This window comes from Neltuma alba, unplaced genomic scaffold (assembly GCF_004799145.2).
Source record: "Neltuma alba isolate B1F8T4 unplaced genomic scaffold, ASM479914v2 tig00002590_pilon, whole genome shotgun sequence".
NCBI classification, from domain to species: Eukaryota; Viridiplantae; Streptophyta; class Magnoliopsida; order Fabales; family Fabaceae; genus Neltuma; species Neltuma alba.
In genome coordinates, this window is record NW_021632933.1 from 6794 (window position 1) to 30042 (window position 23249).

At 37.1% G+C, this 23249-nt stretch overlaps 3 protein-coding genes and 1 pseudogene across 3 annotated transcripts; all 4 read left to right on the forward strand.

Annotated features, from left to right (window-relative positions):
* Window positions 1-1534: 1534 nt before the first annotated feature.
* On the forward strand, window positions 1535-3124 carry LOC114733382 (arogenate dehydratase/prephenate dehydratase 6, chloroplastic-like). The gene has a single exon (XM_028920846.1). It carries the CDS (start codon window positions 1636-1638, stop codon window positions 2935-2937), a length of 1302 nt encoding a protein of 433 aa, XP_028776679.1. The 5' UTR covers window positions 1535-1635; the 3' UTR covers window positions 2938-3124.
* Window positions 3125-9075: 5951 nt separating this feature from the next.
* LOC114733354 (uncharacterized) lies at window positions 9076-16692 on the forward strand. Its single transcript, XM_028920816.1, has 2 exons — window positions 9076-9087; window positions 15509-16692. The coding sequence occupies exon 2, from the start codon at window positions 15563-15565 to the stop codon at window positions 16247-16249; it is 687 nt and encodes a 228-aa protein (XP_028776649.1). The 5' UTR covers window positions 9076-9087; window positions 15509-15562; the 3' UTR covers window positions 16250-16692.
* Window positions 12626-13514, forward strand: LOC114733363 (putative phytosulfokines 6). Its single transcript, XM_028920827.1, has 3 exons — window positions 12626-12841; window positions 12954-13027; window positions 13127-13514. The coding sequence occupies exons 1-3, from the start codon at window positions 12742-12744 to the stop codon at window positions 13235-13237; spliced, it is 285 nt and encodes a 94-aa protein (XP_028776660.1). The 5' UTR covers window positions 12626-12741; the 3' UTR covers window positions 13238-13514.
* A 2316-nt stretch (window positions 16693-19008) lies between the features above and the next one.
* LOC114733371 (protein TIC 100-like) lies at window positions 19009-23229 on the forward strand (annotated as a pseudogene).
* The last annotated feature ends 20 nt before the right edge of the window (window positions 23230-23249 follow it).

Below are 23249 nucleotides of genomic sequence, written 5' to 3' on the forward strand. Positions count from 1 at the left end.
TAATACATACATGAGCCCCTGATGATAATCTGTTTACCAACAAACTAAATGTTGGATATTATCTGTTTACCGCATTAAGAAATTCTCATTATTTAACTTACACAGGCAACACAATAACTATGGCTCCGTGTGGCAGAACAGTAAAAATATCTTATAAGCACATTTCACGTAAATTGAGACAAAACTCATCTCACATACTTTTCTCATATTCCGTAAATCACTATTGAAAAGCTACTTATAAGCTATTCCAAACGGGTTCTATAATTGGAGATTTCGCAAACCTTTTTTTTTTTTTTTAAATGTGGGGTAAGGTTTTGGGAGAATGAATATGAATAATTATTGCCCGCCGTTTAAATTACATCAATAATTTGCTTTTGGTCACCCCTTAGGAGCGAACAAAACCCATAACATCCATAATAAGAGGCATTGCGTGTGAGTTTTAAACAATATCGATCGCGTCTTATAATTATACGCTACATATATTAATTATCGACGATTAATCAGATGAATTCTGAATCTTACCTTCAACTTTACCCTCTACACTAAAATGACTAAGAGTGATAATGAATAATGAAAATCACATGCGACAAGACTTGATTAAAAAATTAAACTTAATAAACAAAAGTAAATGTACCCAGGTTTTGTCCTTTTCCCCCCATTATATATGAACCTAATGAGTTAATACAAATTTTGGTCTTTTGACTTTGTTTTTATTTTAATTTTAGTCCCTCAAATTTCAATTTTTAGATTTTGATCTCTTAAGTGTTTTTTTTTCATTTATAACATTAATCCCTATAATCTAACAAAAACTTATACCATTCTGTTTCTTGAAGGACTAAAACTTATGGTTTAAAATTTGAGAAATCAAAACTAAAATAAAAACAAACTTAAATGATCAGAGATTATATTAATACAAACCTAATTTTACAAATCATACAGTAGTAGGGTACTCCTGTCTTTAACCATAAAAGTGTTTTTTTTTGGGTGAGTTTGACTTGCAAATTTCTTTTTTATGAAACCCATTTCTAATTTATCCTCTACATTGTCTATTTTTTGACAGAAATATTCTCACCAACGGGGGTGTTCTCGAGTTAATTAATTAGGGAAGAGAGATATAAAATATTGACGAGTCAATTACTTTTAGTTCAAATAATTACATCTCTGGATGCTTAAGAAGTAGCTGAAATGCCATTATAATGAAGAACGCAGGGAATATAATTTTTCAGAAAAATTGCAATTATGAATATACACAGAAAAAGTTGGTTTTAATGATTTTTAACTCTGAAAATTGTAATAATTTAAAAAAGGTGACATATTTGGGGAGAAAAAACGGAAAGTATCATTATCAGAGGGAGGTAATGTAATGTAACATGTAGGAGAGAGAGCGAGGGAGGGGAAAAGGGGGGGGGGTAGGTGTGAGAACGAACGAACGGCCTCATCGCGCGCACACCACACTTTCTTCTAAGGCTTGCGCCGCTTCCTACACAATATATACCTCTCCCTCCTCCCTTTCTTCTCTCAGCTTGACGTTCCCTTCTCCAAGAGAACACCAAGCTTCCATCTCTCTCTCTCCCTTCTCCTCTCTTTTTCCCTTTTATTTTTCCCTTTTCAACTCCTCTTCTTCTTCGGCTCGACATGCAGGCTCTTTCGTCTCACCCTTCCCATTCTCTGAACTACCTCTTCCAGACCCGCCCTTCGCCGCATCGGGCTGATCCGACCCGATTCTCCGTTAAATGCGCTTATGGCTTCGAATCTGCTGGATTTCATTCCGGCTTCATCTCCTCCAAGGCTGATTGGCAGAGCTCCTGCGCCATCTTAGCTAGTAAGGTTGTTTCTCAGCAACAACCCTCCGCCGACTCCAACGGAGGCACCGCTGACCACGTCGCCGCCATCAACGGCCACAAGGCCGCCGTCACGGATCTCAACCTCGTCCACATCGGTAACTTAGAAGGTAGCGACAGTAACAAGGCGCCTCCGCCGAAGCCGCTCACGATTTCGGATCTCTCCCCTGCTCCGATGCATGGCTCGCAGCTCCGTGTGGCTTACCAGGGTGTTCCCGGAGCATACTCCGAAGCGGCTGCCGGCAAGGCCTATCCGAACTGTGAAGCCATTCCCTGTGACCAATTCGAGGTAGCTTTCCAAGCTGTACAGCTCTGGATCGCCGATCGAGCAGTTCTTCCGGTGGAAAACTCACTCGGCGGCTCGATCCACCGGAACTACGATCTCCTCCTCCGCCACCAGCTTCACATCGTCGGGGAGGTCCAACTTCCCGTGCACCACTGCCTTCTTGCGCTGCCGGGAGTTCGAAAGGAATATCTAACCCGCGTCATCTCGCATCCGCAAGCCCTCGCGCAGTGTGAGCACTCGCTAACAAAGCTCGGCCTCAACGTGGCCCGCGAGGCCGTGGACGACACCGCCGGCGCGGCGGAATTCATCGCAACCAACAACCTGCGCGACACGGCGGCAATCGCGAGTGCACGCGCGGCCGAGCTGTACGGATTGCAGGTCTTGGCGGATGGAATCCAGGACGACCCGAGTAACGTGACCCGGTTTGTGATGCTGGCCCGGGAACCCATAATTCCGCGGACGGACAGGCCCTTCAAGACAAGCATAGTGTTCGCGCACGATAAGGGGACATCGGTACTGTTCAAGGTTCTATCGGCCTTTGCCTTCAGGAACATTAGCTTGACGAAGATTGAGTCGAGGCCTCACCGGAGCCGTCCGATTAGGGTGGTGGACGATGCGAATGTGGGGACGGCGAAGCACTTCGAGTATATGTTCTACGTTGATTTCGAAGCTTCCATGGCAGAGGTTAGGGCTCAGAATGCCCTAGCAGAGGTTCAGGAATTCACTTCCTTCTTGAGGGTGCTGGGGAGCTATCCCATGGACATGACTCCGTGGAGCCCCTCTTCTTCCCCTTGTCCCATGGGAGATTAGCAAAGTCTCTCTGCACACTAAAAATTCCCCAGAAAGTAAAGAATATAAAAATATTTCATACATCTTGCAATCTGTGAAGATTAAAACGAGAAGAGAGGTTATTACAGCTCTCTTTGACGTATTTCGATTTGTTACCCGTATATGTTTTTTGGATTCACTTAATTAATTTATGAGGAAAATTGCGAAATTCAAGTGTTGTGCGCTTGAAAGGGATCAAACTTGAGGAGTGGGGTTCTGAACACTAGAATTGTACATAGAGATGGAGAGCGTGAGGTGGTAGATTTTGGTCAAAATGTGGTAGGTAGCCACCATGCTGAAAATTCAGGGGAACGAAACGGCCCCGTTAAGTGTATTTGGTTGGTTTGATGAATATTTTTATGTTTGGGGGATCAAAAAAGTGTACATGAGAGCAGTTAGAGTTGGTTAATCATTTTATACTTCGCATTTTTATTCTTATACTCAATCATGTATTTTCCGACCAAAGCGTGTGTGTGAGTATATACATGGTACTGAGCTATGTATTGTTTTAAATTAATGCTCCATTTAGTTTTTTGTCTCTTTCTTTCAACGTTTGCCGTCTGTCTTTGTCACCACTTCTGTCTTCATATAAAAGTACTCTTAGAATTAAGGAGCACTGGCATATTCAGTGGGGAAAAGCCAGTTTGAGAGTGATCTCTCAAAGTTCGATTTAGGTGCCCAAGTGCGTCATTAAGAATTGGGAGGTGCAATTTGGTGGTTGTGTATATTTAGTGGCATCACGTTCGACTAATCATCATTTGTTGCCTTGATAATGAGCTTATTGGCTTAGAATCACCAAGATGGGTCACTAATTAATGTATCTACCTTTTCTAGTTACAAAAAAGGGGCCGTAAATATTCTTTTAAGTACTTATCCGCTAATTAAACCACCCTTCTTTACTTATGTTAGCGTAAGCCTTTTGGCATATGCATCCACCCTAATCTGGGTTTTTTTTTTTTTAGAGTTAGTGAGGTCCTTGAATGAAAATAGGTTTTTTTTAGGCCAAACTTGAACCAAAATACTCTTCCTGTCCTAAATATAATACCTTTATGTTAAAGCATAAGGGTTTTATATTTAAGATCGGATGAGTAGGTTGAATTCTATAATTCCACATGCTCCGGCCACGTAATACAAAAACGGACACCAACTTTTAGGAAAGCTCCATATACACTTGTAAATTGTGATCAAAGATGTCAAACGTATAATATATTCAGTACAAGTGAAGGGCTTTCTCTAGCTTCAAGATAGAAGGCTTAGGGAAGAAGGTTTTCTCACCAACCCAAAGTCAAGAATGATTGCCAGGGGAAGTCAAAGCTTGAAAATTTAGACTCTCTTCCAAGGCTTGGTCTTCGTTTCTTAGTTGCACCAACCCTTTTCTTTAACTTTTTAATACCCTTCTTCTTCAAACCTAGTGAAGACACATCAATTTCTTCAAAATCCCTTCTTATACAGAGGATTCATCAAATTCAATCCATCCTCTTTTCATGAAGTGCCTTGATGGACATTGCAGGTTGTTAATTATTTTGGACGTGTCGTGATGAGCGGGGCTAAGCGTTAACTTAGGATTTTCTGTTTAATATTATATTGTTTTACAGTGATCAGACTTTACATAATTCAAATAATCACATCTCCCTGTCTATATCTCCTTCGTGTAGGCAAAATCAAAATGTATAGGGATATAAAAAGTTAGGCAACTACCCCACAGTATAAAAAAGTTGATGAGAAATAACAAAGTTATGCACATAATTTAGTGATTTATGTAGGGATCAATGACAATATATGCTATAATAAAGCAAAACATAAGATTGATGTTGTAAAGTTGTTATAATTTAATGGGGTTATTTGTATATTAAGTTTGACAAAAATTACACAGAAAGTATTTTTAAATTTACTTTAAAAATACGGAGAAAGCAATCCAGAAAAAGAAGAACAGAATGTGGGGAAGAATACAAAAAGGAAGAGATAATGACGTATATAGATGGAGGATGAGGATTTTGACGAAGTTACTAATTATGCTTAAAATAATACGAAGGTGATGATTAAGCAAACATAATAGCGTATGATGGAAGATAATTATATCAAACTAAGAGAAAGAGGGTTTGGTGAGGAAGGGAAGAGCGTGAAAATGAGCCGGGCTGTGGTGTGGTAGGTGTGTATGGTAAGATATTAATATATTATGTTGGATACGATACCCCAAAAAAAAAAGATACTATTTAATAAGAAAAAATGTATAATATAACAATTTTCTTTAATAAATTATGAAGTCGGGTCTCTTAAATTATTACATTAATTAATGATTTAAACCGGGAGGATTATTCAAGCAGGGTAGTACATATTATAATTTTAACAAAATATATTTCATCTATTCTATTTGTGAATATACGTAAATACTAGAGAGCGTGTAATTCGCTTGGGGTGATTTCAGGAATAGTAAAATTTGAGGACAAAATTGGAAAGAGTGGGTGCCCACAGAAGAAGGATATTTTAAGCGTGGCTGAGGGTTGTTGGAGACGAAGAACGTCAGTAGCTTCCGTTTGGAAAAAATTTCGATGTCACCTTTTGGAGTTTTTTAAGAGAATTGGACAGTTGGTGTCACTGAAATCAACCCATCAAAATGACATTTATAAGCAAATATTAAACAAAGTGTTAAATTAAAAAGCTAAAAAGCCAATTCCTCGCAGATTTCACGCTTCAAATTGATTACATCAACAGTTAAACTGGTGACATAATTAATAAATAAATAATGGTGTCATATATAATATTGGTAAAAAAATTGAAGTATCAACTTATTATTACGCAACTTTAAAATAAACTTAAATTGGCCTTTCGTTTTATTCAAATATTAATGTATATTTTATTTTTACTTCTTTTAAAAAGAAAATAAACTTACAAGAGAGAATGATGGGTCCAAGTTCCTCGCCTTCAATTTTTGAATTATAACTATTTATTCAAATAATAAGCATTTGGTTGAACTTTGTAATGTTTAGCATCTCTTTAGATTTTGTTTATGTGTGAGTTTGCATGTTTGACCCTCTATGACTATTAGAATGTTTGGATGGAAGTCAAATTATGATTTTAAAAGTATTTTTACGGTATATAAAATAAATATTTGGAGGAGTCTGTCTCGTTTTGTGAAAAAGTGCTTTTGAAAATCATTTTTTCATCTTGCCAAACACCCCCTATATTAGGTACCAGGTAAGTGAGTCTGCTCAATGGGACAAGGATTAAAAATCACTATTAAACAAATTAACAAGAACAGCATATTTGAATAGCAATTTAGTATTTATTACGGTTCTGTCATAATCAAAAAGCAAATTACATGGTTAGCCTGATCAACAAAATTGAGGTGAACAAAGCCAAGCCAGAAAAATATAATTTGAATAAAAAATAGTAGTTCTAATCTTTCCATACTTACTAGGTTAACAAAGCAAATGAATAGAATGGTGGTTTGTTTAGAATGGTTTTTAAAAAATGTTTCAACTGTTATTTATAAAATACGAAGTAAATATACGAAGAAAGTTTTGTACCGTCTTATATAAAAATGCTCAGCACCTTTAAATCACAGCTAGAAGCTCTAAAATGATAATTTTGTTTGAAAGACACTCTAATTTTCTGATGCCGTCCCATTCAATCCGGGTGTTAAATCATTACTCATAAGGCAAACGCTTGAATGTGTGGAAGAAACACCATTGAAAGGGAAATCTTTTCGGGTGCATCTTTCATGGAAATTGCATTGAAAAGCATCTTCTTCGCTTTCACAATTACTTAGTCTCTTTTCGTGGAAGATATCATATTTGCTCTTTCACACACTGTGTGTGTGTGTGTTTTTTTACCATTTCCACGTAACCTCCTCCGGCATTTCCATGAAAGACTCCTCCAGGTTCATGCACTTTTATTGTTTTCATATTTGATTGAAGGGTGGAAATAAAGTGAGATTTAATTTTGTTGATGTGGGGGGCAAGATATGAGATGCGGAGTGGTTAAGGTCGGAGACACGAAGAGTGGGACCCCGTGTAATGATGATGAAAATGACTTCTCTGTTTTTGTTAGATTAAGATACATACATATAAAGGGAAATTATCAAGAGATGTTAAAGGAAAAAAATTTAATTATTAAAAAAATTTCAGTAATGAATGATCAATCTGAATTTTTTGTTATTCGCTATCTTCAAATTTGTCGTTGTTTATTCTTATTCTTCACCTGTCAATAAATTTTATGATAATTAATTTCTTTTTTTAAGATTTGAGTGCAATTCTCCTTATATTTAATTGTGTTGTTGTTACTGTTATTACTATTACCATTACTATCATCATTATATATGAGATAAAATTGACAAAAATATAAGGAAAATCATACTGATTCATAACAATGTTTTCTTCAGCTCATAATAAAACTTGCGGGAAAACTCTAAATGAAATTTTTTGATGCAGACATAAAATTTTTATACGGTATGATTTATTATTTTATTTCAGCTTTTGTTTTTTTTATGAAACATCAGGGTATTCATCGGTGGACCCGGTGACTAATCCATTCGTTGGCTTGTAGACATCTCGATGGGTAGGACAGCTGGCCCGGAGTTTTAAAGCTTTTCCATGTCCAAGGTAAGAATCGAACCCTCGACACTTGGTATTTTATTTCAGCTTTAATAACATCTTGATATTATTTTTCGGATACATCTAACATATTAATATTGTTTATGGTGTATCAGCATTCTGATGTTATTTTTTGGGTGATTTTAACACCCTCTAATATTATTTTTCCATTACATCTATCATTCTAAGAATACATCATAAACAAGATTATAACGCTGAAAACACTATAAAAAAAAAAATTATTGGGATACTAAATACGGCATAAATAAGAGATATCCGATAAAAAATAGATGAAAGAGTGACACGTGAGGGGCAGTCATTACAATGTGTAATCACGAGAAAGTGGGTTCAATGAGTGTGAATTGTGAAACTTCTCATTGCCTGGACGCAGTGCTGCGGTGGTTGTGAACGAACTTAATGAAAGGGAAAGGACGTCACTACATGCCATCACTGAATTAATTATTAATTATTATCTCTGATTTTTAATATAAAATCTTGTTTAATTTTTGTTTTAATTCTAAATAAAATATTTTAATCTACTCTTTCTCTCATATTTATACATTTTTTCTTAAGGTGATCTTTCTAATAATGATAGTTCTAACCAATATACTTGATTAACAACAATATTTTAGAAAAAAGTACATATTTATTATAAATAACTAATTTAACTTATTTTCTTAATTTTTTTAAATTAGTCAACTAACTCTTATATTAGGACCGGAGTAGTAATTCATAAGAAAAACGCAATTAATGTTAAACCACCATGTGAGCCTCACCCAGAAACTCGCAGAACTTGACGATTCATATTTCATGCCATTTAGTACTATAATTCATGCCCATATTTCCCCCACCATATAAATGACAAAAATAATAATGCTGCTGCTGGGTGGTCCCTCCCGCAACAAAACAAACATCGAATATACCACGAACACTTGAATGACACTGTAATTTGATAATAACATGAAAAATTATCCGCAAGTGGGATTTTACAGGTTTCGATCTTAGAACCTCATGCTGTTAATGACCGTCATTGTAAATGGTTTAAAAAAAAATTGGCATGAACGATCAGTGCTATCATTATTTAAATACTCCTCCGGTCCTAATTATAAGACTCAATTGACTTATTTGAGAAGATTAAGGAAGTAAGTTAAGTTGGTTATTTATAATAAATAAATGTTGTCATTCCTAAAATATCCTTGCTAATTAAGTATATTGACTAAAACTATCGTTATTAGAAGGATTATCTTGGAAAAAAATGCATAAATATAAGAGACAAAATGGATTGGAGTCTTATAATTGAACCAAATAAAAAGTCAACTGGGGTTTTATAATAAGGACCGGAGGAGTAATATAAAACAGGTTTTACGTTTAGAGAATCAGGGGAGTAAATTAATTAAAAACTTGCACTCCACATGTCAAAGAACTAATTTTTTCTGTTCGGTGGCCCTGATCCATTTTTCCGGAGGAGGAAAGAAGGAGGGAGGCCCACAAGAGTGGTCCAGAAAATCAGTTGAGATCGTCCATTACGTGGACCCATTGGGTTGAGGACAACCTAAAGTGGGCCTCCATCTCACCGGTGGCGGTGAAGTCAAAGCCCAAATCAGTTTCGCGTCCCCCTCTCCTTTCATTCCGATTTGTTTTGTCTTCGTAAATTTTGCTAATGCTAAACCCACCAGTGTCGTAGAGGCCGAGACAACCACGGATCATACTTTTTGAAGGGCGAAAAAAAAAGAAGAGAAATTAATTTACAGATTCTTCTAATTTATCTTGATTTTGAATTAGGTCCCTCAACTTTTTTCCTTTTTACTGGATCTTTCGACTTTTTATTGCTAAACTTGTTAGTCCTTAGCTTCAAATGCATATTGACACCGTTAAAAATTTAGCTTAGATGCTCATGCTTGAGCAGAGCCTCCTCTCTTTTTTGCTCATTGCTCAATTTCCTTCCAAACATTCTCCCCACTTGAAAGTGACTTGCCATCCCTTCACACCCTGACTTTTAAATCCAATGATCTCTTGTGATTTTGAGGAAGAGGTTACTGTGGCTTAATTCCAAGTTTTGTTGAACATAACTCACATGCATTATACATACCCTAATCCGCAAACAGGACACACATCTTCTTTGTTTTTGCTTGCTACGTGTATATTATATATATTTAATACCCAAAAGTTAAAAACGATGGGTGAAATAAAAGGATGAATGTTGGCTTTGGAGCACACACATGCGGCAGTAAACATGGTTGGTGGTCTGCCAATTAGAGCATACTCGGTTACCGTTGAAGTTCCCAGCGATAGCCACTGTTGATGGTGGCTCTGTTTTTTGTGTTGTAGACAGAGTTAAACAGAGTCTTTTAATTAATGAAAGTTCTTATCCCATCACTCAATAAGACCAATTCTTGTGGCGAACGAGACCCGCAAGCGAAAGCAGGAGGCGATCAAATGAGCCTAACCAAACACGTGATGTTTTCCATAGGTTGTGGATCTTCTGTATTACTTTTTATTTCACTCCTTAAAGACATCGGGGTTAGGAAGTTGAGCCCCCAACCAAGAACCAGGGGAATAGGTAAAGTAGTCTGGGTGACTGTGATTAAAGGAAGGGAAGGTTTTATGCAGAGGTGGGAAGTAACGGCGAGCCATTTTCAAATAGGAAGAATGTTGGGGGAAGAGATGATGCTGAACACGGAGCAAAAAGGAGGGGAGAGCTTAGTCAGGCCTGAGCGTCTAAGCTAGATATTTGACGGTGTCAATATGTATTTAACGGTAAGAACTAATAAATTTAATAATAAAAAGTTAAAGAATCCAATAAAGAATTAAAAAAATTGAGGGATCTAATTCAAAATCAAGATAAATTAGAAGGATTTGCAAATTAATTTTTCAAAAAAAAAAAACAAAAGAAAATCAGTACCATAATATCAATATTAAATGTTAAATATATAAAGCTAAGTAAATAGATTATATTTTTGCCCACTTAAATTAAACAAGTTGTTTTGACCAAAACCAACAAGTTGATTTTTTTATTTGTTACTACCTCCGGTCCTAATTATAAGAGCCAGTTGACTAATTTGAGGAAATTAAGAAAAAGTTAAGTTAGTTATTTGTAATAAATATGTATTGTTTTTCCTAAAATATCCTTACTAATCAAGTATATTAGCTAAAACTATAATTATTAGAATGACTATCTTGGAAAAAATTGAGTAAATGTGAGAGACAAAATGGATTGGGGTCTTATATTTAGGACCAACATAAAAATCAAATAGAGTCTTATATTAAGGACCAGAGGTAGTATTTTTTTATACATTGTTTTTTTTTGGGGGGGGTGGATATGAAATTTTTACCCCCATCTATGCCTACAGAAGTGAGAAATTCAATGGCACGACCGTAAATTTGACTTCTTCAAATAATCACTCGACAGTGATTTGGCGCATTCCATGATATCAGAATGATTCAATTCCCTCCTCCCGAGTGGTCCAAAGAGGAACTTTAAAAAAGGCCCCTTTTCTCGCACGTGAAACCAGCACAATACTGAAGAAGTGTATATTATTGTACCCAAAAGAAAAAAAGAAGAAGTGCGTATAATTTCCCCGCCCATTTGTATATTATTTTCCCCCTAGTTTGGATATTTTTACCTCTTTAAAGAACATAAGATATAAATAAACACATAACTTTTTTTGGCCTGAATAAATGAAGACATAACGGAGTCCTTTAAGTTTTAACTTCCACCAGTTAAAAATTAAGATTAAAAACAAAATAAACTTTATATGTACTACGTATAATGTGTGAAACTAACAACATTCTCCATAGCTCGTGGATAATAGGATTTGTTAATGTTTTATAGTAATAGTAGTATTTTTTTTCCCATACATGAGCTTGCTTTTTATTGCAATCAGTTATGGATTCCTCATTAATTTCCTCGATTGGTTTCTTTCCACTAAATTCTTTCGGATATCTGCATCCAAAATCCACAAAGTGAAGATGATAAGAATGCTGCTTTCACTTTTCAGCATGAGAAAGCACCAAAAAAAAAAAAAGAATACCACCCAACTCTTTTTTTAAACAAAAATAATATCTTTTTTTCTGGCCATAAGAAGAGGAGCACGCAGAATTTGCTTTACTTGCCCTCCATAGATGCATTTTTACCACATTTACATATTTCTTCGCATCGAATTTCGTAAAAGCCAGAAAAAGCAAAAGCAAGCTGTCATAAAGGGCGTTTTATTTTTCCACAAAAAAGAATATTCCCTCTACATATTTGTTGGGAAAATAATAATTTAAATATGGAAAGGGCGATGACTTCAATTCACCCCATTTGAAAATTATAAAAGATCAAACCAAAAATAACTAAAAATTAAGTAAAATTATTTTTTTCCAAAGTATTCAATACAATAATGATAATAATAATAGGCTTCATTTAAAAAAAATAAAGAAAGAAATTTGAAAAGGAAAGGCGGGGACCCACACACGTGGGATTGGAGTCATGACGATTGAGGAGGGCGGAGGAAAATCCAGAAAAGCAGCAGACTGGGGAGTCAACAAGACTTGTCCATTCCGCTGTTCACCAATTCAACTTCAATTCTCATTTCACTCCTCACACCATTCTAAAAAGATTAATGCTTTTCATATTCCAATCCTCAATTTTGATTTCTTCTGACTCTATCCCCAAACATTAAATAAATAAATGGCGACTCCCAATCCCACCCCAACGGCAATATATCCAAATCACAATCACAATGCTTCCTTCTTTTAATATCCCCCACCCATTCTTTAATTAATTTAATCACAACCAAACCACAAATAGCAGACCCCCAACTCCCCAGTGCCCTGCCCATTATCACCTTCCCTTTTCTCCATATATCTTTTGTCTTCTTTACGTATCTCACTCACACATCATATCTCATACTCTTTCACACGCAATTTCGTTAGCTGCTTTTCAATGCATTATATTTCGCTGTCCTTTCCTGTCCTCTTCTTTCCTCTTTCCCTGTATTAACAGTAACACAAAGTGTTCCGTTCTTTGCAGGGTGTTTGAAATACACTACAAGTATTTGTTTTTACACCAACTGATATAAATTTTTTCTCATATAAAACAAACACTTTTCTACCTCGCACGTGCTTATTTTCACTTCCCCTGTCCCTTTAAACTTCATCTTCCAAACTCTCTCTCTCTCTTAGAGGCACAAACGCAGAGATTTGAGAAAACATGAAGCCAAGTTTTCACCCCGCTGCTCTACTCCTCTTCATTCTCTTCCTTGTATCCTCCTCCTACGGCTTATCTGCTCGTTTATCAACTACCCAAAAAGGTCAGCAAAGTACACGGTTCCCCCCCTCCCCCGGTTTAGTTAGTTAATTATCCCTATGTACGCTCTTGAAATGTGATGTTTGGAAATTATATCGTGAACATGGTTTCTGCAGGGCTGAGTATGAAGTCTCTTAAAGTGTCGGGGGAGAACTCTGTGTCGGCGTTAGAAGGCAGTGAGCCCATAGCAGTAAGCAATTACTGTATATAAATCCATCGTTTCTTCTTTACAGATGAATGTGGCATGGCCAGTTACGGTGATTTTTGTGCTGGATTAATGTTGTTGCAGAAGTTGATGGGGATGGAGGATTGCAATGGTGGAGATGAAGAGTGCTTGGAGAGAAGGATGACTATGGAAGCTCACCTAGACTATATCTACACGCAGCACCATAAGCACTGAAATTGAGTAAGCTTGAGAGTGGATCAACTTAATAAGCTAAGCTGGCTACAGATCTATGATATAATAATTGCTTGCCAAAAGTGGCATCATCGTTGTTATTATATATATGAACAGCTATTTGGTGTTTCTCATCTACGATATGAAGATTATATTGGGTGAAAAACAGCTAGGCGAAAGCCTTTACGTGTGCCTTTCTAAGGTCCTGCGAAATTGTTTCTAAGCTACTTTCTAGGAGTAAACTTAATTAGGAGAGAAAAGCTTGTAAGAGAGAGATTAATTAATTTCTGCCAGATGCTAAACATGACTGAGAATTTGTGCACGAGAACTGTCAGATGCACATATATAGCAGAGTTCCGCCAAATAATTTACTTGATGTAGGTTTCAGCGGTAAAAAAATCGTTTGTTCGCAGACAAATAACTTTGGTTTTTTGTTTTTTTAAATATATTTTATATTGTATGTATTGATATACAGATATATTGAGCGAGACATGACCGAAAACTAAGAGAAAGAAAGAACAAGAATGACAAGTGCAGAATTAAGTGAAGAGAAGGAGACAATGATGATCTGACTGAGAACAAGCGAAGAAACACGCACAAGAATCCATTCTGTCAAAAGAAGCATGACTGGCAATGAATATCGTAAATTGTTTGGAGCATTTCCAACTCTGGGTTTGAAAAACAAGCAGAAGAAGAAAAGCATCTTGAAACTCAACCTCTTGCTTGGATAAGTGTGCCCACAAGCACTTTCACACAAGCCTACGTTTCACGTAGTTAACTCGTATTTCATAAATCAGTATTAAAAAACTAGTCCAATTGAATTAAAACTATGGAGATGGCGGCATGGGAGGGTGTTATTTTTAAGTCGTACCAGCATTTGACTAGACTAACTAGGCCTGTCTGTGACGTGTTGAAGAGCATAGGATGGGTCGATAAGACTTGCCGTGAGAGACAGGTAGATGCTTGGCTCTAAATGGTAAAGCAGACTAATAAAATAACACGTGAAGTCAGAAGTCAGAACTCCGCAGTGGTGGAGCAGCCATTGGACTTAAGATACGTGTTGGGCTCTCTCGGACTCTCTGGCCTCTTATCCTCCTTATTGGGCTTTCCTCCTCCTCATCACCTAGACCTCTCCCGACCCCGACCCAACCCTTGTTCGTTAGGACCTGCTGAATCCTTCCATGATTATTATTCTAGAATTAATTACTCTTCCGATTTTTAATATAAAATCTATTTAATTAATTTGATTAGATTAAGGAAGTTAGATAAGTTATTTAATTATAAGAAATGTGACACGTTTTTCCCAAAACACCATAATCATCTTTCTTAATACTCCTTCTCTCTCTTCTACTTGATTATGGTTGAGAGAGTATTCATAGAGATAATTTAGAAAAAATTGATAAATATAAGAAATAGATTTTATATTTAGAACAAAAAATAACTCAATAATTGGGTTCTATATTAAGGGCCAGAGGAGTAGTACCTCTTATCCTAATTATAAGAGTTAGTTAATTAATTTAAAGAAATTAAAGAAAGAAGTTAAGTTAGTTATTTGTAATAAATATGTATTATCTTCTTTACAATATTCTTGCTAATCAAGTTTATTGGTTAGAATTGTCATTGTTAGAAGGACTACTTTGAGAAAAAATATATAAATATAATAGACAAAATAAATTAGAGTCTTATATTTAAAATCAAAATAAAACCCAAACAAAATCTTATATTAAGTATCAGGTGTAGGACTTTTCACAGTTAGGATCCAGGGAGTAAACTAAATCCCAAGCCTACATCATTCGGAAGTAGAATCTGCAAATATAACGTTGGAGCCATCTGTAAGCTTAAAAATTAAAATATCTGAGACTTTACGGGGTGCGATTAAAACTGAAAAGTAACTTGAAGCCGCACACTTGGCCCCAAACCATCCCATACAAGAGAAAGCAAGAATTTTTATTGGTTGGTCAAAAAAGCAACAATTGTTATGTGTTGCCACGTATTCTATGACGCGGGCGACTAGTACGCCACGTCATCCACTGTCCAAGCTAAAAGAACTAAGAAAAGGCGGTTCGAAATGCCAACAAAAATATTACTTTTTAATTTACAGAAGGGAAAAGCATGAGAGAGCCGGAGAGGCGATTTGGTTGGAAAAGCCCAAAGGCTAATTTATGAGTCATGGTCGTAAAGTCATAGCTCTGGTTTGTCCCTCTGCTTTTGCTCCATCCTCAGCTCGCTAACCTGCCCCGATCATCGCGTGCTCCAATGGGTCCAGTCCAGTAGAGTGCAGAAGGCAGCTGAAGAACGACGGCTTTCCGTTTAAGGCCTCAAGCAAGCATGGCTTCCTACCCGGTACGCAATTCTTGCTCCCCCCATGGCTATTCCAAGGCTCAAATGTGCTTCTTCAAGATTCTACGAGTGATTTCATCCGTCCCTCCTTGTCAACAACAACCTCTTCTTACTCCAAAACACGATCCCTCCAACTCTTCTCCGAGCACCAGAGGGAGTGATGTTGATTCCAATCTCCAATTCGGCGCCGCAGAATTCCAGTGCTCTGCGAGCGATTCCTCCGGCGTTGAAGAAACCAACGGCGGTCACGACAGTGCGGATGTCTCCGGTACCAAGGAGACGGGTTTCAGGGAGCCGATCAGCGAGGATCCAGGAGGGAAAGAACCCGAGGAAGAAGCGCGTGAAACGGTGCCGTTTGGAGGGAATAGAAGGGCGAGTTATGATAACTGCTTGGACTTGCTGATCGAAGCCGCGAAACTAGTGCTTGAGGAACCGAGTGGAGAGATGGGACCGGGTTCCGAGTTAAGAACTGGGAGCAGGAACAGAGAAGAGCAGCGGGAGCAGAGATGGGTGGTTGCGGATTTATGTAAGGAAGTGAACGACACGACGCCGGTGGTGAGGTCGAAGAGAGGGAGGAGCCAGGCGTTGCCGTTTAGGTTCCGAGACTCGGTGGTGGAGCCGCTGAGACGCTCGGGCGCCGCAAGAGCTCCCAAGAAACGATTCCTCGGGGCGTGAGCGATCACATAAAACGGCATGGCGTCTGGGTTAAGGTATTTGTGTAGAAATGGCAATGGCAGATAGATTGCTTAGGCTTAGAATTGTGGAGGAAGATGGTAGTATGTGACTGTGACGTTGTCGTAACCAGTGGAAGAAGATATGAATATAGCTATAGACATATTTCTATGAATATATGCTGGTGTGTGTTTTTAATATAGTATTGGTTTGTAGGGAACCAAGGAAATAAATGAATAGATTCCAGTCATAAAGGCAGAAAAGGCTTTAAGAGAAAACTACTGACTTGGTAGTTGGTAATAATAGAATAGAAGAATGCGAGCGAAAGCTGATGCCCATCACCCCCTTGTCTCCATGAAGCATTCGAGGCAGCCTCTTTCAAGAAACAGGGTAGTGAAACACTCCTAGCTAGACGAGGCTTTGGACGCAAAGATTTGGGTTTGAATTTTATATTATTACCTCCGGTTATTAATTTAAAACCTTATTTGACTTTTGTTTTGGTTATGATTATGAGATCCGAATCTATTTTATTTATCATATTTATACATTTTCTCTCTCAAAGTAGTCATTCTAATAATGGTAGTTCTAGTTAATAAACCTGACTAGTAAGGATATTTTATGAAAGACAACACATATTTATTACAAATAACTAACTTAACTTATTTCTTTAATCTCTTCAAGTTAGTCAACTAGCTTTTATAATTATGACCGGAAGTAGTATTATAAATCTCATATTTAAAATTCGTCGCTCAGGCCACATCAATAAAAAATGAGTTGTCCTGTGGGGCTTCTTCATATGTTTTGGTACTACTATGAGGAGTGGTGACTGGAATTTGAAATAATTCTAGTGATAAATTACATACTCCTCCGGTCTTTAATATAGACTCAATTCTTGAATTAGTTTTGGTCCTAAATATAAGACTCATTTTCATATTTATTAATTTTTCCTAAATTATCCCTATAGATACTCCATTAATTATAATCAAGTAGAAGATGGAAGTATTAAAAAAGATGATTATGGTGTTTTGGAAAAAATGTGTTATTTTTCTTATAATTAACTAACTTACCTAACTTCCTTAATCTAATCAAATAGTTAAATGGGTCTTATATTAAGGATCGGAGGAGTATTTAAACTATTAAATAAATTATGATAAAAATTTTACTTTCCAAATCCATGTGATTTTATGTGTCTGAATAACGAATCGAGTTCAAATTCAAATCCTAATTCAAACATAACATGAACGAACGAGGTTGGCTACGACGCTGGTATGTTGAGAGATGCTGTCTTTTGCATGGCAGTTTGACGTTTGTAAATGACATGCCTTTCTATAAATTTCATGACGCACTTTTCATTTATATACTAATGACATTCAATTTAAATATTCCGGTCCTTTTATAAGACCCAATTGACTTTTATGGTCCTAATTATAAGACCTAATCCATTTTGTCTCTTATATTTATGCATTTTTTTCCAAGATAATCCTTCTAATAATGATAGTTTTAGCCAATAACTTAATTAGCAAGGATTTTTAGGAATGACAACACTTATTTATTATAAATAACCAACTTAACTTACTTCCTAATCTCCTCAAATAAGTCAATTGGGTCTTATAATTAGGACCAGAGTGAGTACTTAACTAATTGTCATTTTATGACATGAAGTTTTCTGTGACAAAAACTAAAGATATTAATTAATGTAGGAGGTTAATTATGCGAAATAATTCAAACAATTCTTTTAAAAATTAACTGCTTTAAGTGAAAAGGCCACGCAACGGAGGCACCATCCTCCCATGTAAGTTCTGAGAAGTACTTTGTTTCTGTAACCGGTAAGCAACTAATTAAACTTTAGATTTGTCACACACATACAGGTTTATACAGAACCTGCTGGTCAAAAATAAAAATATAACACAACCTTTTGCAAGGGCTAATGCTCATAGGCTGGTTTTATATAACATCGTACTATTCCCCTAAATTTCCAAACTATAAGTCTGATCTGGACAATAGAATAACGTAATTTCATCCCAAGAAAGAAGAGTGCAAAAAAAAAAAAAAATCTTCCTTCTTCCACTGTTTCAATGCTCTGTTGTCCTTAACAATCCAGGACAACATATTTACATTCTTATATTTAATACTAGCGGGGTAAAATTAAACATTCTTATGTTTTACTTCCAGAGTCGATTGAATCAGTTGCAGTTGCAGTTGCAGTGCAGGTCTAGAAAAATCCAGAAAGCATGCCATGATAAATTTATATTTATTGTTGGTTTAAAATAATCAGGTATCATTTCCCAAAGTTTTTTCAGAGCAAAATTTATTTCATATCAATTTCGATATCAGATAGAGTACTACAATATTAATAACCTATGCATCAGTGAACAAGGGGCGCTAAATTATGGAGGGAGAAGAATGGCCTGATTTTTGCCTTTGGGGACACGGCTTAAACGACAGTTGATGAAGCGCCGTTCAATTCGAGAAGTCGAATATGGGTATGCGTCGTTTAACACCGAGCTGGGTGATAAACGTAAGAGTTCAAAACCGAAACCCTCTCAATCTCGTACCCAGGCCTTCACTTCGGAAGTGTCGCTGACTCTACTTGGTCTCACTCACCTTATCTGCTTCTTTCGCAGCTACTGCCACTGACGGGACATGGCAAACGGAGGCTCTGCTGATAATGCCACTGAGTCACAACGAGAAGAAGCCAAGACAACTGACCGGCAGCAAGCCTCAAATGCCCCCTTATCCTCTTCCGAAGACTCTGACAATGATTCGGACGCGGAGTCGCGGAGTCGGAGTCTTCCTATGACTCTTCCTACGAAGGAGATTATGAGGAAGGAAATGACGTTCGCGACGCTCTGGCCTACCGGCGATCCCGCGAGGAATTAGCCCAATTGGAGAACACTCCTGAGGCGAACTTCGAGCTGTTCTCGGAAGTCCTCGACAGCAAGCGATTGAAGAGCATGCACGAGGAGGAGGACAAAGAGATTTTGGGCACAGTCTGACCCTTTGATTTCCCCAAAGACCCAGAGAATTGGAAGGGAAGAAGACTTGGGGAGTTTTGGGGGTGGATGGTCCATTGGGATTGGGGAACGGGTTGGGACCCGGTTTTTGGGCAGATGAAGAGGATTGGGATACGTGCGGGGAGGAGCTTGCTGCCGGAAGGAAACCACCCATTGCCCCATTTTATGTGCCATTCCGGAAGTACAATCCTGCGATACCCGATAACCATTTCGACATATCTACCCCCAAGGCCGTCGTAATTGAAGAGTTGGATAGGATTGAGGAATTCCTCCAATGGGTCAGCTACATTTTTCCTGATGGCAGCTCGTATGTATAATTTTCACCTGTAACTTACCATTTACTGAGTATGTTGTGGAAGGTTTAGTGCATCAGGTCGGGAAGTGATTATCTGAATGTTTTAACTAAAAAGCTGACTAGGAGTAGTCAGTTAGTTCCATCGTTTTTTCAAGTTGCAACTTGCATGCTTCATATAATTTCGAACTTAATATTAATGTTATTTATGAATTTAAAGTGGTAGATTTTACGTCTTCCGTTTGTTTATGAATTTATTATTGATAAAACCGATTATCATCATGGAGCATTAACACTACACTTGCGTGCTAAGTCACATTACTGAATTTCTGTTTTTGTTCTAAACCTGTTTACACAGTAAGCTAAAGACGTTTTTGGAGACGTTGCATGTGTTCATATTTATAAGCTAATACTATCGATTGAAATTTTCTCTAATTGGGTTACTGTTATTAGTATGGTACCGTCAGAGTCGTTGAGTGGTTGAGTTATTTTGCTTTTATGACGTCAGCATTACCATATGACGCTTGACACTTGCTACATTTTATTTTCCCATGGTAAACTGGATGGGAGGTGACTATGTGATCAGTAGCATGCTATTACATTTAACAAACCTGTCAGCCTTTTGGTCTGTCTCCATGAATTTCTGATTGCACTCGTTCGAAATGTTAGGGTTGTGTTAATTAATGCTTCTCAAATTCATGGGTTATATCATTACCTCTGATGCTATTTTGATACTCCCCCCCTCTTAACTTCCATATTTCTTAACCCAGAATATTCTTTTTCACCAAGGTATGAAGGCACTGTTTGGGATGATAATGCTCATGGAAAAGGTGTTATGTTTCTCCAGAGGGGCTAGTCAGGTTTGTCTTTACTTCATTATGTCTGCTGTTCCATTTTGTATATTGAACAGCCTCGGTGTTGGTATGAGCCTAGCCATCATCCTGGCGAGAATGCTTCCAATCTCCTGGATTACTGTGAAAACATAGTATATAACTGTTGTTCTTATTGGCTATAACAGATTTTATGAAGTTATTATGCATAGCAAGATGCAATAAATATTTATCTTTCCTGAAGATATATCTTATCTTTCATTCGTATTTTATCATCCATAGGGTAAGGCTGATTGCCAATACATTCCACTTGTGTTTGTTCCAGCATGTTCTGGCTATCATTGGCTGTATCAGCTTATTATCCAATATCCATTAATCTATCCAAATATCTTCTGCCTTTTCATGTTGTGTAACATTTCAGAATGCCTTTTCTATTCATAGGTATGAAGGCGAATGGCTCCAAAATGACATGGAGGGTCATGGCGTCATTGAAGTTGATATTCCTGATGTTGAACTGCTCCTGGTTCCAAGTATGACACTAGCATCTAGACTTGTCAATAAGTTTCACGATGCATCACAGGTCGAATAAACCTATGAAATTATTTTATTTGATGGGAGCAACATTAATTTTAAAACAATGAAGCGGAGAGAAGGCTCACTCAACCATAAAGTGAGAGGGTTCCTACTTAATCTAAAAGACTTTGCTCTTAAAATAGGATTACTCTATCATATCAAAATTGAAAACTTAAACTAGCCTTGTCTTAATCAAAACAGAGCATTTTAGCTAATCCTAAATCCATGGAAGTATTGTTCAACCATTTAAAGAATTACTTAGACTAAGTGCGTTTTAATTAAAAAAGCAATAAAAGAAAAGAAAACTTGTTAATTAAAATATATGCATAATAACATGTAATCTCCAACATCTTCCGCTTAGTAGGCATTTCCAACTTTGAGCTGTTCTTCTAGCATTGCCAATTGTCAGCAACAGCTTATTTTGTTGATACTGTTGGCTGATTTTACTCATGTCCTTAGGCTTGAAGCGAAGATGCGTGCTGAAGGGAAGATTATATCAAGGGATTATATGTCCCCTGAAGACAGAGAATGGCTTGAGATGGATATTGAAGATAGTTATAATCTTGCTGATGGGACCTATGAAATTCCATTTTATGATAATGATGAATGGGTGAACAATTTGGAAGAAAACCGTAAGTTTTATTAGTTAGCTCTTTGTTGCCTGTTGTTACTAAGCATTGTTTTCCCTCAGTTTTAGAAAGAGCGATGTTGTAAGTTCTCACTGAGCATCACATTCTGTGTGCCCCCTCTCTGAGTCATCCTTATCTTTTTATGCCAGGGAGAAAGGTCGTTATCGGTATGCTGGTCAATGGAAACATGGAAGAATGCATGGATGTGGTGTATATGAAGTCAATGAGCGTACGGTTTATGTAGGTGCCTAATATAGACAACATATGCACTCAAATTATTAAGTCAAATCTATCTCTTGGTCTTTCTTTTTGTTTGGCCACGGGGAGAGATATTCGGATTTTTAGTTGCGAAATAAGTGCAGATATTGTACTTTTTGGAGAATTTTCTAGTTCCCTAAGGCTTGCTACATTTTTTTGTTTTGCTTGCTAGTTACATTATCCATGTGCATGCAGGGAAGATTTTACTTTGGAGAAATGTTGGATGATTCTGAGGGCTGTGATGACGAAACTTCTGCGGTATTGAATAACTTGCCATTGTTTAGTTTCTTTCAGCTCGGCAAGGAAAATGTACTAGCTTTTTAACTACTAACTCTCCTCCATTCTGTACTTCCAGCTGCATGGTGGTATAGCAGAAGTGGCTGCTGCAAAGGCTCGCATGTTTGTCAACAAGCCTGATGGAAGTATGTTTGAAATCCCTCAAGTCTCTCATATTGAAAGCCTTGCGCACGCGCGCACTCAAATATTTTCTTCCCTTCCCTATTGGTTAGATTCCTAGTAGTTTTGTACTTTTATTGAATTAATGAAAGTCCTTCTGTTATCCTGAGCTTCATAGAACTTCTTTTGGTTTTAACATTCATAGGATCTTCTATTTTCCTGGGCGGTTTCATCTGGGTTTCAATAGTGTGTTCATCTAAAATTTTTTCACGTCATCTGCTTATGCTTGAATCAAACAAATTAATGTAGCATATGTTACCTTACGAGAGGATTACAATAGTGTTCTTGCCTCTTTGAGAATTCATGCTTCCCTAGCATAAGCTAATTGACACACTGAAAGAATATCACTTGTGGCTTTAGAAAGCTTGTAGTTGATTTACAATGCCCACAGTAGCTTGGACATGCTTTCCCAGGACAGTTTAGTACACTTATTGCTCTTATTCATGCTTCCCAACCATAAGCTAATTGGCACACTGAAAGAGTATCACTCATGGCTTTAGAAAGCTTGGATTTGATTTACAATGCCCACAGTAGCTTAGACCATGCTTTCCCAGGACAGTTTAGTACACTTATTGTTCTTTTTCTTTCCAAATTTCTGACTTGACTGATAAAATAGATCAGCTGACCAATTGAACTTCACACAACAAGGTTTTTAATTGCTATGAATTACATGTACCACCTAGTAATAAAATTTCCTTTCTTCTCCTTTTTCGTTTAAACAATTTTCATTTTCTGATCATATTGATGTGGTTCAAATTTTGTATCTGCTTTTCAACAGCATCTTTGCTTATTATTTGTTAATTATCTTTCAACGTTTGTCCACTCAGTGGTTAGAGAAGAGAGGGGTCCATATAGTGATCCTCAACACCCCTACTTCTATGAAGAAGACGATGTGTGGATGGCACCAGGCTTCATCAACCAGTTCTATGAAGTAAGATTGGGCAGCATTCA